This window comes from Rattus norvegicus, chromosome 17 (genome assembly GCF_021556685.1).
Source record: "Rattus norvegicus strain SHRSP/BbbUtx chromosome 17, alternate assembly SHRSP_T2T, whole genome shotgun sequence".
Taxonomy (NCBI): domain Eukaryota; kingdom Metazoa; phylum Chordata; class Mammalia; order Rodentia; family Muridae; genus Rattus; species Rattus norvegicus.
In genome coordinates, this window is record NC_141550.1 from 40,461,777 (window position 1) to 40,475,736 (window position 13,960).

The window sequence follows — 13,960 nt, forward strand, 5'->3', positions numbered from 1 at the left end:
AAGATGGAAAAAAAAATCCTGGATTTGATCATTAGCACCAAATAAATCAGAGGCCGTGTCACACACATATAAGGCTGGCTCTTGGGAAGTGGAGGCAGGAGGGTTAAAAGTTCAAGCCTATTTTTTAGGGTACACAGTGAGTTGAAGGCTAATCAGGGTATATGAGACTCTGCCTTTAAAATCAGAAAAAAGGAAAGCGAGTCTTCGATATCCTCATCCCCAAAGTCTACCCGAAAGGAAAAACAACAACAAAAGGCATGAACCTCCACACAGTGAAGGGGAGGGTTATCTGGATATTCCAGAATGAAATAACAGCAGGCAAGAACAGGTCCCTGTGAGGCAGAGGCACTTGGGGCACACAGCAGTCGCTGCACAGGTAAGGCACATTGACTTTGCTGGGCCATCTCCACACTGGCAGCCATGCTGGGATGTCTACAGCTCCTCTTTGTCTTCTGTGCTCCAGTTCCTAACACCCGCTTTCATGAAACAGGCTCACTGTGCAGCCTAAACTGTCCCTGAACTTGAGGTGACTCTCCTGCGTCCTTGTCTTCAGTGCTGGGATTACAGGTGTGAGTGACCACTGTCAGGTCATAGTTTTGATTCTAAGTAGGACTTATGAAGCCTTCGTGATAACAAGGGAGAAACCACCCCCCACCCCCTGATTCTTGTGCAGAGAGAACAAGGTGCAAGATTTGGACACAACTGATTTCTCCTATTCTAGGAGCAGGGAGAACACGGGAGGAGGAAGCGATTAAAGCAGACGGCACGAACCTTCCCTTAGGTTCCCAGGGGAATATCAGAAGTAAATGAACACACAAAAACAAACTCACCAAGAGACAGGAGGGTTTCTGAGGCCACGGTTCTGATTTCTTCGGTGTCAGACTGACACAATGTCACTAGCATTTTAATGCTTTCAGTGGCCTACCAGGGAAAATAGATTAGTGCTGACACTTAGACAGACCCTCAGTCTTCCAGGAGACTAAACAGCTAATTCTTTAAGCTTTATCCCATTGACTCCAAAATACCCCTCATTTTAGATCTCTTTTGCTTGCATTCAAGCAACATATGTGGAATTCTTTTTAAGCTTGGGGGCAGATGGGAGAGGAATTGGTTCACAAAGAGGTTTCTGTTTCCTGAAGGGACTGTCTTTTGGGATAAAAGGAATAGAGTGGGGCCAAAGTATTCTCAGCTGGAGATACACCGGGGTTAAAGCCAGGGCTCCTGCTTCACCTTCACAGCACATAAGTCCAGTAGAACCCTTACAGGCTGCTGCACCGTGTGTGTCTATCACTCAGCAGCAGTGAGTCACAGCACACCAGGAGAGTGGCCAAATACATATTTAACCAACAGGGACTTCTTTTTTTGGGTGGGCGGGGGAGGTCACTGCTAGGTAATTTTTTGACCAAGTAACAAGGAAGGCAAAATTTCCCACGGTTGTTTTCTTCACAGATCATTAGCTTTTCCTTTTATGACCTCAGCCCCTTGTTTTCACATCCCCTCAAGGCCTGCTCCTTGTCCCATGTGCCTATCTAAGGTTTAGTAAGCACTAAGGGGTGGCCCTCTCACTGTTTTTCCTGGCACTTTTCCTAGTGTTTCTGTGGTAAAGACAGGTCACCCATGAGATGTGGTGCAAAGCCACACTTCCGTTAGAGATCTGTCGCCTATGCTTCCTTGTGTTTGCAGTTAGCTCTCTCCCTGCTCACTAAGGCCTCCTCTAGCACCGTTGCCATTGTACAGCAGTCAGGCATATCCACTGTGCAGTCTGAGTGTGGCTGGGGCTAACAGTGTAGCCTGAACCCTATAAAATCATGAACTTAAAACAGCGTGATTTTTTTTTTTTTAATAACACCACTGTGAACTTTAAGAATGGTGACTCACGCCATGATGTTAAAGGCTAGACACACCCGCAAACTAATTCCAAGAGAAAGGATCTGGGAACTCAGTGGTACACTGAGTTAGATACTTCAGGGCAGGTTTTATTTTTCTATGCTAATTTATACACAATACACATTGAGGAAATCACTGTATCATCTCTTTCTGAGGCAAGATACTCTTCTAAAATGGACTCAAAGCCACACTGATTATGTGGGGAATGCTAAACAGTAATTATTCGTTACTTGGTGACTCTAACAAAATCATATGTAGTCTATGTTCAAGGGGGAAAAAGACTGCCTGGGTGGCTCCAGGGAGGTGAGAGATACTGCTACTACAGGAGATGCTCTGAATCTGGAAAGCACTGGATATGTCCACATGGCATGATCTGACTCTAAGCTCAACAGGCACATGTTGCTCAGGGATGGGGGCTCTGAGTCTGGACAGGGATAGGGGGGATCTGAGTCTGGACAGGGATAGTGGGGATCTGAGTCTGGGCAGGTGTGGGGTGTAGGGCTTTGGGGCTGGGCTTTACCTCCAGGCTCTTTAGGGCCAGGCATGCTGCCTTCTGGAGCTGGAGATTGGTCTTCGTTAGTGCTTCGCAGTAATAGAGCAAGGCCTGAAGGGGAAGGAGCATTGTTGTGAGACATTTTGAACTGTTTGTCACTGATACAGTATGTAAGAACAAAGGAGGGTAGTTGGTAGGGTAATTCTCCCATATGTGATATACAAATTTTTAATTTTAAAACCCCCTTTTGTTTTATTTTGTGGGTATGGTATTCTGCCTGTGTATATGTCTGTGTACCATGTACATGCAGAGAAGACTGCTGCAAATTTGAGGACAACCTTATCTGCATGGTGAGTTCCAAGCCAGCATGGTCTATACCAGAAGTTCCAAGCTAGGCAGGGTTATGCAGTGAGGGATGTCCTAGAACATTGGTTGCTCTTCCACGGGACCCAGATCTGGTTCTCACCACCCACATAGAAGTTCACAATCAACTGTAACTTCAGTCTCAAGGAATCTAATGCCCTTCACCAAAGGACCAGGAAATGCCTCGGAAAGGGTTTGGGAGTTAGGGAGAAGGCTGTAAACAGCTATGCTTAGAGCATCACTTCGCTATTGCAAACATGATCTCATAGCAGCTGGGTGCTAGGTTTGCACAAGACTGGACCTGCCAGGTTTAGACCAGGGAGGGGCCATGGGAGATTCGAGCTCCCGACTATTGGTTACCAATGGGTTTGAGGGACAGTTATTATCTTCAGCTGTGTTCTGAATGGTGCATCCATCCACTAGGTTGCAGCTCCAACCCCAAGGGCACACACACGACCGTGGTTAAACTTAAAGGGTCAAATAAACAAGTCATGGAGGAAGTGGCTGGAGGCAGATATGGCAGAAGTGGGAGGAGACAAGAGAAGGTGGGGGCGAGCATACACAGCATGCACTGTACATGTGCACTGAATTACCAAAGAACAAATTAACGATAAAAGTATTCTAAAAGTAATAAAAAGCACAGAAACAATGTATATGTATATATGTGTGTGTGTGTGTGTGTGTGTGTGTATATATATATATATATATATATATATATATATATATATATATCCCCGAGGTAAACTGTAGCATGGCCTTTTACACAATTTTCAGGGTAGGAAAAAAAATCACAAAATTTCACAGGTTTATTCAAAGAGTTGATTGGTGTATTTTACCAGATTGTAGATGCAGACTTGGAAGGTAACAAAGTTATAATTAGATTTTATTTTATTGATAAATTTTCTCTTTTGCTGGATTTTATTTTAAAAACCATACCACCTTTGCCTTTAACGGACAGAGTTATGTAGATTTTTGGGATAGAGGGCGATAACTGAAGACAAGGTGCAGTGTTCACATCTCCCCCTGGCATTCCCGCCTCCCCACATAATCATCCTTTCTACGGGTTGGGACACATTAAATTCTTCCTTTCTAGTAATTTTGAAATATATTTGAAAGACTTATATGACGCTAGTAACCTTAGTAACAGTTTGGTGGCTCCATTCTAAGCCCACCTTGAATTCCTAGCAATCCTCGGCTTTAGTCAGGGTTAGAGCCCAGCTGCATGCTAATGGTAAATGACAGACAGCTGAGCCTGTGGCTCCATATCCAAAGCACCCTACCTTTTCTCTGAAGTGTTCATTTTTGGAGGCTGCTGCTAAGTAGAGTGTCACGGCCTCGCTGACCTCATTGTCATCCTTGGTGAGCAGCAGAGCCAGTGTCCTGAGGACTTCCTGTTGAGCGGGGAGGTTGCTGGGTGCAAGGTCACTCATAGTCTGCAGCAGTTTCTCATCTCTCAGTGACTGCAGAGTCTGAACCATGGCAACTGGAAGGTAAGGAGCCAGAGCTCATGTTCTGATAGCACAGTGGCACGCTTGTTGAGAACACAAGTATTTCATGTATGTTTTCAGTAAAAGCATACCCATAGCATACCCAAGTGTATGTAAAAATTCAGTCTATAATAAAGGTTGTATTTCAAATTAGTGTGAAAAGGCCAATAATTTAAATAATTATAACGAGGACAAATTGTAAGAAAAATGTAAAGTTGAATTTCTACTTTGAAATGGTAGCAAAGATATATACCTTTTAAAAAAATTTTAATATAGAATCTCATAATAGTCTAGGCCAGCTATAAACTTTCAGGAAGCAAAAGACAACCTGAAACTATTGATCCTGCTGCCTCTCACTGGCGGTTATAGGCATTCATTATCCAGCATCATACAAAGGAATTAAACAGTCGAATGTAAATATGCTATGAAGAAATATAAAGAAACAATACCTGCCATCTCATTAATATTCATAGTAAACACAATTGTCTCTTAGTCAAAACTATATGCCCAAATCCTAATCCTGGTGAAGGGTCAGGCCTGGAGGAGAATGTCACTTGGGGAATGTCACTTAGTGGGTTGGACTCTAGAGGCAATATGGTGAACAACAGGATTCTGAGTTCCACTGGGACAAACTGGCCCCATTTTATGAGTAAGGAGAGAAGTCTGATCCCTAACCAGATATCTCTTGGTCTCTGAAACAGAATGATGAGACGATGTCTATTCAGAGACACAGGAAATAGATGGGAAAGGAAAAGCCCGAGTTCCCCTCTTAGAGTCATGCTTTTCCTGTAGTGAACACAGGCAAGAATCATCTCGATATTTTGGCTTTAATTTCCTGTTTTCTTTGCTGTGGATGTCTGTTAGTCCCACTGCTTTGTAAGTACACCAATAAAAATTCCCAAGGGAGTATTAAATAACAGTTAAACAAACAGATCACAGAAAACATTTGACACTATAAAAACATAGGATCCAAATATAAGGGCAATAAAAGACTAATAAAATGCTTTAAATAGTTAATGTTAACAGCACGAAGCATATTAAGTTAAAAAACAATAATTTATAAGGCATAATCACACTGGGGACTTTAGCTGTGAGTAGTGTTGTCCTGTATAGGAGGTTCTGAGTTTAAGACCGTAGTACTGCAAAAACAGACAAACACACACACAGATAGACAGACAGACAGATAAACAAACTAACCCCAGCCTAAACAAGATACAATTTTGAAATCTGAGACAATGCATGTTCAAATGAAAAATTAAAGTTTACAAATTGGGGAAAGAGATTTGAATTTATATTTTTCTGTTTTCCAAACCTTTTGTAATGTAAAACTATCCATTTTATAACGGAAGAAAGAAACAAAAAGACACTTAAAGGGAAGGGAAGGGCTGGGGGTGCAGCTCAGTTAATAGAGTCTAGGGCACATACAAAGTAAATTGCCAACATCACCTGGGGCTGGTGGCACACACATGTGTAGCGGGAGGTTTTGCTGAACTGAGCTGAGCTTCCAGTGAGTCACAGGCATGCACCCGCCCAGGAGCTAGCTCAGATGCGAGGACGAAAGACACACACACACTCACATTAGCTCCTTTTTAACCTGCCTGATCCGCTCAGTGGCTGGGCTCTTCTAAGTCTCCTGCAGCTAACATGCCCTTCCTTTTACTGCTAGCTCAACATCTCTAAATCTTCCTTCAGCTTAGTTGCCCCGTCCCCTTCTGTGAAGATCATTTTTGGCTACGTAGTAAGGTCAAGGCCAGACTGGGATAGAGACCCTATCTCAGAAGAAAACAAAACTGAGGAGACAGAAAGATGACAGCTTAAGAACACACTCTGCTCTTGAATAGATAGGACCAGGGTTGGGTCCCAGCACCCAGGCGGAATGGCTCACAACCGTTTGTACACCAGGTACTGCACTCACATGCACAAACCCACGTTTAGACACATAGACATATAATTTAAGATGAAAATAAAGATTTAAACAAAACAAACCAAGGACAAAAGCAAGAAAACAGTCACGAAACTCTTCAAAGGTTAAAGGGTGTTTTTCCCCACCGTCATTCCACATTCCTCCTGCTGAATGAGTAAGTTTTGTCAAGGCTTGTCTCTAAGAGACTTAGGCACATGAACTGCCACACCAAACTCTGAATAAGTCACATGTCTGCCTGGAAAACTGACCCCCACTTGGCAAGCTTCGTGTCACATAGATGCCATGGGGTTTTGCATCTGTGAGTCAGGGTTTCTCTACCCTGTCTTCTGTGCCAGCTGCTTTCTCCAGAGCTCCTATGTTCCATGCTGGACAGAAAATTTACCTCTTTATGATGCCAAACAAAAACCATGTTGCAGCAGGATTTAATGTTCCGGAAAGAGCAGAGCTAACCTGGATCTGAGCCAGACGAGTTCACTGCTGTGTGGTGCTACACCAGGCACTACCTAGTTTTAGAGAGCACACCTCATTCCTTCTGTTCCTTCAGCCTCTGGCCAATATAGGCCACATTCCTAAAGGATATTCAGATACAACATATACAGTGCTCGAAAGGCCGTGTTAAAGGGTGAACTGAGTTTCCCATATCCCAGTCACCTCTGCCTTCCTTGAATGGGTAACCTCTTATTTTCTTTTCTCATTTCCCTTCCTGCTGTCTACATAAGCCTTCGTTTGAAGTCCATTTCTGTCTATTCTGAGTGAGAATTCTACCGCAAACCACAATATAAAATCGCACTGCAAACAGGTTGAGAAAGGAAGGGAAGCGGTGAGATTTCCATTCACTTGCCAGTTTCCTGTTTATGGTGTAACCCAGGCTGGGGACCAGTAGGTTTAGTGATATCCTGCTCCAACACCAGGAAGTTTACTGAAGTTAAAAGCCCAGAAGTCATTGAACAGGTAAGCCTCAGCTCAACCATGGAGGGCCAGCGGGCAACCTTCACTAACAATCCTGCTGAGGAAGGCCCAAGCTGACCCAGACTGAGATACTACTACAACATGACAGGAGACCACAGCCTACCTTGCCTGGCTAGCTGACCCAGGTGAGTCTCCAGGTCACTCACACCGTGGCTGGTCAAGAAACTGTAATACTGGAAGACAGTGATGACTTCCGAGGAGAGGCCGGAGCAAAGGAGAGGTTCAGCGCGGTCCAGGATTTGGGACACCAGGGTTCTAAACACTGGGAAGGAAGAGACAAGATAGCTTAAGAAACATGGCCATTCATTCATTCATTCATTCATTCATCCACTCATTCATTCATTCATTCATCCACTCATTCATTCATTCATTCATTCATTTACCTTTCAGCATGCTATTTCACAATGAATGCAATAACCACTACTCTAGGAAGCATGTGAATATCATAGAACTTATGTACTTATGCATTCATTCATACCAATACTATTCATTAACCTTTTATTATGGCACATATATATTCATCTTTAACATAGTACTTGTATTCATACCTTCGCTTAATGTATTACTCATTCATTTTCAGGTATATGGGTGTCTCACCTGCATGTATGTATAACATGTGTGTGCCTGAGGCCCAAGAAGGCCACGAGAGGGAACTGGATCCCCTGGGACTGGAGTTGTGAGACAGTTTCGAGCTGTCATGTGAGTACCTGGGAACTGAATTCTGGAAGAACAGCCAGTGGTTTTAACTGCTGAGTCATCACTCCAGCCCCTCATTCACTTTATTTTTGTATTTTATTCATTCATTCATTCATTCATTCGTTCGTTCGTTCATTTATTCATCCACCCACCTTTTATTATACTTTTCTTGTGATACTTACATTCATTAATTCATTTCTATCGTAGTAGTATAAGGGACAGTGTTTGAAGTGATCTAACCTGCAGTGTACAGCTAGATAGTGTCACTGTTTTCTACACTCAGAGGAGAGCATCTAAGTCAGGATGTGAAAGATGGCTGACATCCTTCTAGGTGTTCTTGCGGTCCTTCCTGTTGGTAGCCACTCAGCCTCCCCAACAGGGAACAAATAACCTCAATTCCATTTTTGCTTTGTTTTTGAGGCAGAACATCATGTAGCCCAGGATGTCCAGTTTGCCATGCACCCAAGACCGGCCTTAGACACTGGCCTTGACAGGTCTTCATGTCCCCCTTACAACTCGAGATTTATCTAGATAAGCTAACCTTGTTCTTGAAAGTTCATGTCAACAGAATGTACAGAATGTGCTTCTGTGTCTGGCGTATTTTACTCAACATAGTCTTGGTGGAGTCACCCTTTTCCCACGGCATTTCAATTGTCACCAAAATCTGTCTGTTGTGACGAGGGCTGTGAATCTTCTTATGCATGTCTTACACAGACAAGGATACACTTCTCTTCATGTATTTAAGAGTAGAATTGCTGGCTCAGACTAGGATTCCATTCTTCGAAAGTCATTGTACTGTCTGACATCCTCTCATTGGAGGAGCGTTCAGGAAAAAGCCTACTGTCAGCCCTCTGTACCCATGGGTCCTCACATCTATTCAACCACAGACCAAGAACCCAGGGGAAAGCACATCTATACTGAACATGTAGAGACTTCTAAATGCTGCCACTCCCCAGGCAAGGTAATCTAGCAACCCTTTACATGGTGTTTGCCTAACCAAGCATTGTAAGTCATCACAGGTATAGAGAAGGAAGTGTGGACGCTGTACACAAACCCATCCTGGTGTAAGCAAAGGATGTAAGCAAACACAGAATCAGCCATGCATGGCAGGCTCCAGCACATTCACCCTCAGACACCAAGGGACAAGTGTACAGACATGCACAGCAATACAGACTTGAAGTACTTGTGGACCGACTGGGAAATTACTCTCACAGGCTCACGTGTTAGCCAGTCCTCAGTCCTGTGTGGAGGTTGTGGACATATTGGAACTTAGGGGTTAACTGGCTGACATAGGCCATGGGGTGAGCGACTGGGGTTAAAACTTGGCTCACTTCTGTTTTCTATGTGTTATCTCTGATGTGACCAGCCATTTGTCCTCAGCACCTTGAACCAACCTGCTTCTGCTGCCATCCCTTCCCTGCCAGGAAGGGTGGCGCCTCCTGAAATGTGAGCCCAAATCTACATCTCCTGCAGAAGTGGGTTGTCACAGCTGAGTGGGGGGATGACAAATAGAGTACTTCAGAAGACATCACTGCTGGTATTCTGCATGGGCAGCACCTTTTTGCAGTCGAGCTGGCTGGCCCATCTTTCCTCTGGAGAGCATGTGCTTCTCTTTTGATCTGGCCTTTTTGTGTGCCCTCATCCCCCAGGCTGCAGGGAGATGCCCTCTCACAGCTCTCTGTACCTGGCTCTGCCAGCCCTGGATAGTCTTTGTTGATGTTTCTGGCAAAGCTGGCCTCCAGCTGCTTGATCAGGTGGGCAGCAGAGCTGTGGTAGACCCCCGAGGGGCTGCAGCACTTGGTCCAGAAGGACAGCAAGGATGGCTTTTTATGGAATTCTGGTATGGCTGGAAGAGAAGAGGGATGTTAATGAAGAGAGGACGGTGGTGACCTGGTCAGGTGCCAAGGTGTCCCAGGGACATTATAGCTTTTCTTCTGTGTTTTTAAAAACCTGTACTTGGTCTTATTTTTAAAAATATTTTAATTAATTAATTTATCATCAAAGGCTAGGTCTCATGTAAATCAGTTTGTCCTCAAAGGGATAACCTTGAATTCTCAATCTTCTTCTTGTCTATCCTCAGGCAAATTCTTTCCTTTCTTTCTTTTTTCTTTCAGTGTGTGTGTGTGTGTGTGTGTGTGTGTGTGTGTGTGTGTGTGTGTGTTAATGGGGATTTTCCTAAGATCTCATGAATGCTCTACCACTGAGTCCACTGAGTTACATCTCTAGCCATCTTTTTCCTATTGAATTTGAAATATGCTTTGCCCAAGCTAACCTTGACCTCACTCTACAGGACAGGCTGATCCTGAAGTGGCCATCCTTCTGTCTCAGTGTCCTGAGTAGATGAGATTAGATATGTCCCCACAGCCACTAGGACTGTGGTGTCCTGTTGGGACTACTACAAGAGTCTTTGGGGATTGGTAGGTGGTCCAGTGGAAAACCCCCTTCTCCCTGGCAAACAAAGAGGACACAGCTGTTTGTTCTCAAAGACAGAAAGCATGGCTGCTCTGCCTTGGGGAGACCATACAGGATCAGCAATGCAGACTTTGGGAGGAGCCCTTGGAGGGGCTGAAACGTGGCAGGGTTTGCTGGGGGAGCCTTTCCCTTTCCTGTGGCTCCCAGGTCAGTCTAAGCAAGCAGCATGGGCAAATGGCACATGCTCACAATCACACTTGTGGGTGGCTGTGATCAGGGTGAGGCTGGAGTGGAGCATGGGACACAAGTCATTTGCAGCCTGAGTCTCTGCCATTCTCGCATCATTTAGACACTTGCCAAGGTCACCTGCTCTTAGCAGGAATGGACAGTAGAGGCAGAAATGCATAGGGAGAACCTCAGGGTGGGTTTATGCTCAGTTACAGATTACCCAGAAGGCTCTGTTTCCATTTATAGCTGATGTAAAAAAGACAAGCCCTTGCCTTTATGAAAGAGTCCAGTGGTCAGATCACAAAAAGGCCAGGGCAACTTCCCCATGTTATGTTCTGCTTTTGAAGCTGACAAATAGCTCAATTGGTAAAATGTTTGCCTTGAAAGCACAAGGACTTGAGTTTGAGCCCCAGGACCCACAGTTAGAAAGCTGGTTACATAGGGCTTGTAACCTGAGTGCTGGGGAGCGGAGAGGTGAGGATCCCTGGGGCTGGCTAGCCAGCTAGCCTAGTGAGCTTCAGGCTAATGCGAGATTCTGTTTCAAAAACTAAGGTGGATGGTTACTAAAGAATGATGTTTGACCTTCACACACATTGAACTGTCTTCCAAAGTTCTGCTTCAGACACACTCTCAGAGGCAGACTGAGGTTAGAGTGGACTCGGCTGCTTCTCTGAGTTCCAGTGAACATGCGTGGTCTGACGTGCTTTGGTTCCAGGGATGGCCAGCAGGTGGCGGGCTTACCTTCTACCACAGAGGTGATGTTCCCGAGGTTCTCGTCGCTCACTGCTGCCAGCTTCTGCATCACAAGGACCTGCCTCGACAGCTTCTCCAACAGACTTCTTGCCACAAAGGGGGTTTTGCTAGAGAAGACGATTTGCTGACAAAACAAATAAAAGCTCTTTCAATGATGTTGAGGGCAGGGACCTTCCCCTCTTTGCCCTTCTGTAAGAGGTTGCGGAGATTGAGCTCTGCCACACTACTAGTCTCAGCCTGTCAGTGTACCTCAGCGTCTGCCAGTTCATGAAATCACACCTATTTTTGTTGCTTTCAATCTTTTTCATATATGTATATGTTCTGGAACTTTCTCAGTGGCAGAACTTCAAGTTACTGTGAATTTTTCTCTTTCTCTTTTTTCTCTTATCCTTCCTTCCTTCCTTCCTTCCTTCCTTCCTTCCTTCCTTCCTTCCTTCCTTCCTTCCTTCCTTCCTTGTGTTTTAGACTAGCCTGAAACTATATAGCCCAGGCTGTCCTCGAACCCACAATCACCCCGCCTTAACTTCCCAATTGCTGGGATTATTGATAGAAACTCCACCCTTAGCTCTGCTCTTCGTTCTATGTAAATTTCAATCTCCTTGAAGTGTATTTAGGCTGCCACCTGGTGGGTGAGCAGGAAAGGATTTGTTTTACAAATGCTTGGGTCTTTGACTGCATGGTTTTATTTCCCTGTTTCCAGGCTGAAAATTAAAAGCATATTATATGGTCATTCTTGTGGTCAGAGCTATTCCAGTGTGATCCAAGAGCACTCTCAGCATTCCTGGTGTCACTCTGAGACCTATACATATGCTCGTTCACACAGTGTCTCACAGTGACCTGATGAGGTGAGTCCTATTAATGTCTCCATTTGTTGACAGAAAACACTTTGTGACTCAGGGTAGTAACTGGCCCAAGGTCATAGAAACAGGGGTTGTCTTCACTTGTGTGCAGGGGGCAGGGAAAAGGCGCTCTGAGACTGGAAAGGACAGAAGCAACTTGCTGCTAGTTTTGCTCGTTGGCTATGCTCCTTCTGTACCCCTTGGGAACCTGCCCAGGTTAACTGGTAGGCAGGGATGGTAGACACAGCTTCCTCCAGGAGGAGAATGACACTGCCACGCTGTCTAGAGCACTCAAAGCCTGACATCAATGGTATTCTCAAACTTCAAAGTCCATATGTTCTGGAACTACCCAAGTGTGGTGGTGCATGCCTGTAGTCCCAAAACTCAGAAGTAGAGGCAGGAAGATCAGGTCAAGGCCAGCCTTAGCTACACAGTTAAGTTCAAAATAGCTTGGGCTACAAAACAAAAATCAAAATGAAACAAAGTCTAGCAATCACACACCAATGTCTTTCTCCTGAGCAGGCACAGTGGACACATACCTCATCTTTAAAGTAGAATTACAGTGAGCTCACAGAATGCCTGTCTTTTTAACTTCCTGCAATTATACCAAGTGATAGGAAACACCAGGATTGTGGAAATGGGGTTTGTAATTTTTGCTTCTTCAGTCTACATCTTCTTCTCCATAAAATTATACATAGAATTGCTTTTCTAGTACAGATCTGCTCCACAGGAGAACTGGACTGTCCCTCATGGCCCTGCTAGAGAGGAACAGCACCCTGACCGATGCGTGCAGATCAACCTTACCCTCCATGGAAGGAGGTTTCATAAGAAAGCCATTTACCTCTCCAAGGCTGGTTGGTGGTTTGTCTAGAGAAGATAATTATAGGCCTAGAGAATCTTACTCAGAGGGCTAAGTAGTGAGTATCTAGAAGAAAACAAAAGTCCTTTCTTGGCTTGATACAGGGTCTGACCGTAGCCCAGGCTGGCCTCAGACATGCAGCAATCCTCCTATCTCAGCCTCAGTGCTGGGACTGTAGGCATGCACACCACATCTGGTTCCATTTGCTCAACAGGGAAAACTGCCTGCGTGTGGCTGCTCCAGGACGTGCTGGCGACAGCATAGACACTCAACAGTTCTGCAGACAGGCTCAGGTCTGTCCAGAGGCAAGGGCCTTGACAGCCAGCCCATTCCCACAGCACATGAGCACAGCATCTCCATGCCTCAGTTTCCCCATCAGGTGGTTCCTTCCTTTGAGGCAATGTCTTGCTATGTAGCCCAGGCTTGTCCTGAACTCTAGATCCTCCTATGTCTATCTGTCCAGTGCTGGGATTATAGGCCTGTCCCACTATGCTCAGAAAGCTTATTTGTTGGAGAAAATCATATTCTTCTGTATTTCTTATAAATGTGTGGCTGATATTGCCCAGCCCCTGGGAAGTCCAGTCCCTGGCCTTCCCTCTGTCCTCTCCCTGCTCCTGGTTTTGGCTGGCATAGGGATACCCTCTTCCTCTTTTTCACTGTAGCCTGTCTGAGTGGCCGCTTTCTGTAAAGCTGTGATTACAATTGCTTCTGTGTTCTTCCTGCTTCAAGTTACACCCGAGCATTCTGGGAACAGATCACGATAGCGAGAAGTGAAGCAGCCAGGCATGGAGGAAACATTTAAAGCCAGGCCTCTGGGAAAGTGCTCTGTTCAGTAAGGACAGCTGCAAGTTTTCCTGCGGCAAAAGGCCTTCGAAGCATTTACTTCCGGACTGTAAAGCCTCAGGTGGTAAACAGCTTGCAATGCAAAATGAGAAGGAAGATTTACCCCATGGTATTCCAGGGTAAGAGAGCTAAGCAGTGAACTAATAAGCTGGAGGGAAGCTCCTTCCCATTGCTCATAAAAAGTACCAGTCCAAGCCGGTCTGCAAC

The 13,960-nt window shown here is 45.0% G+C and overlaps 1 protein-coding gene across 20 annotated transcripts in view; it reads right to left on the bottom strand.

Moving 5' to 3' along the window:
* Positions 1–13,960, bottom strand: part of Ripor2 (RHO family interacting cell polarization regulator 2) — a 223,866-nt gene that overhangs the window by 13,116 nt on the left and 196,790 nt on the right. For 16 of the 20 annotated variants that reach the window (XR_015640804.1, XR_015640806.1, XR_015640807.1 and 13 more), the window contains 6 exon segments: positions 11,201–11,336; positions 9,504–9,665; positions 7,227–7,385; positions 4,024–4,226; positions 2,408–2,491; positions 831–921 (listed from right to left, as the gene is read on the bottom strand). Coding sequence is in view for 11 of the 20 variants with exons in the window: in NM_001014009.3 (NP_001014031.2) it covers positions 831–921; positions 2,408–2,491; positions 4,024–4,226; positions 7,227–7,385; positions 9,504–9,665; positions 11,201–11,336 (835 nt within the window). In the remaining 9 variants the exon portion in view is untranslated. 20 annotated transcript variants of the gene reach the window in all.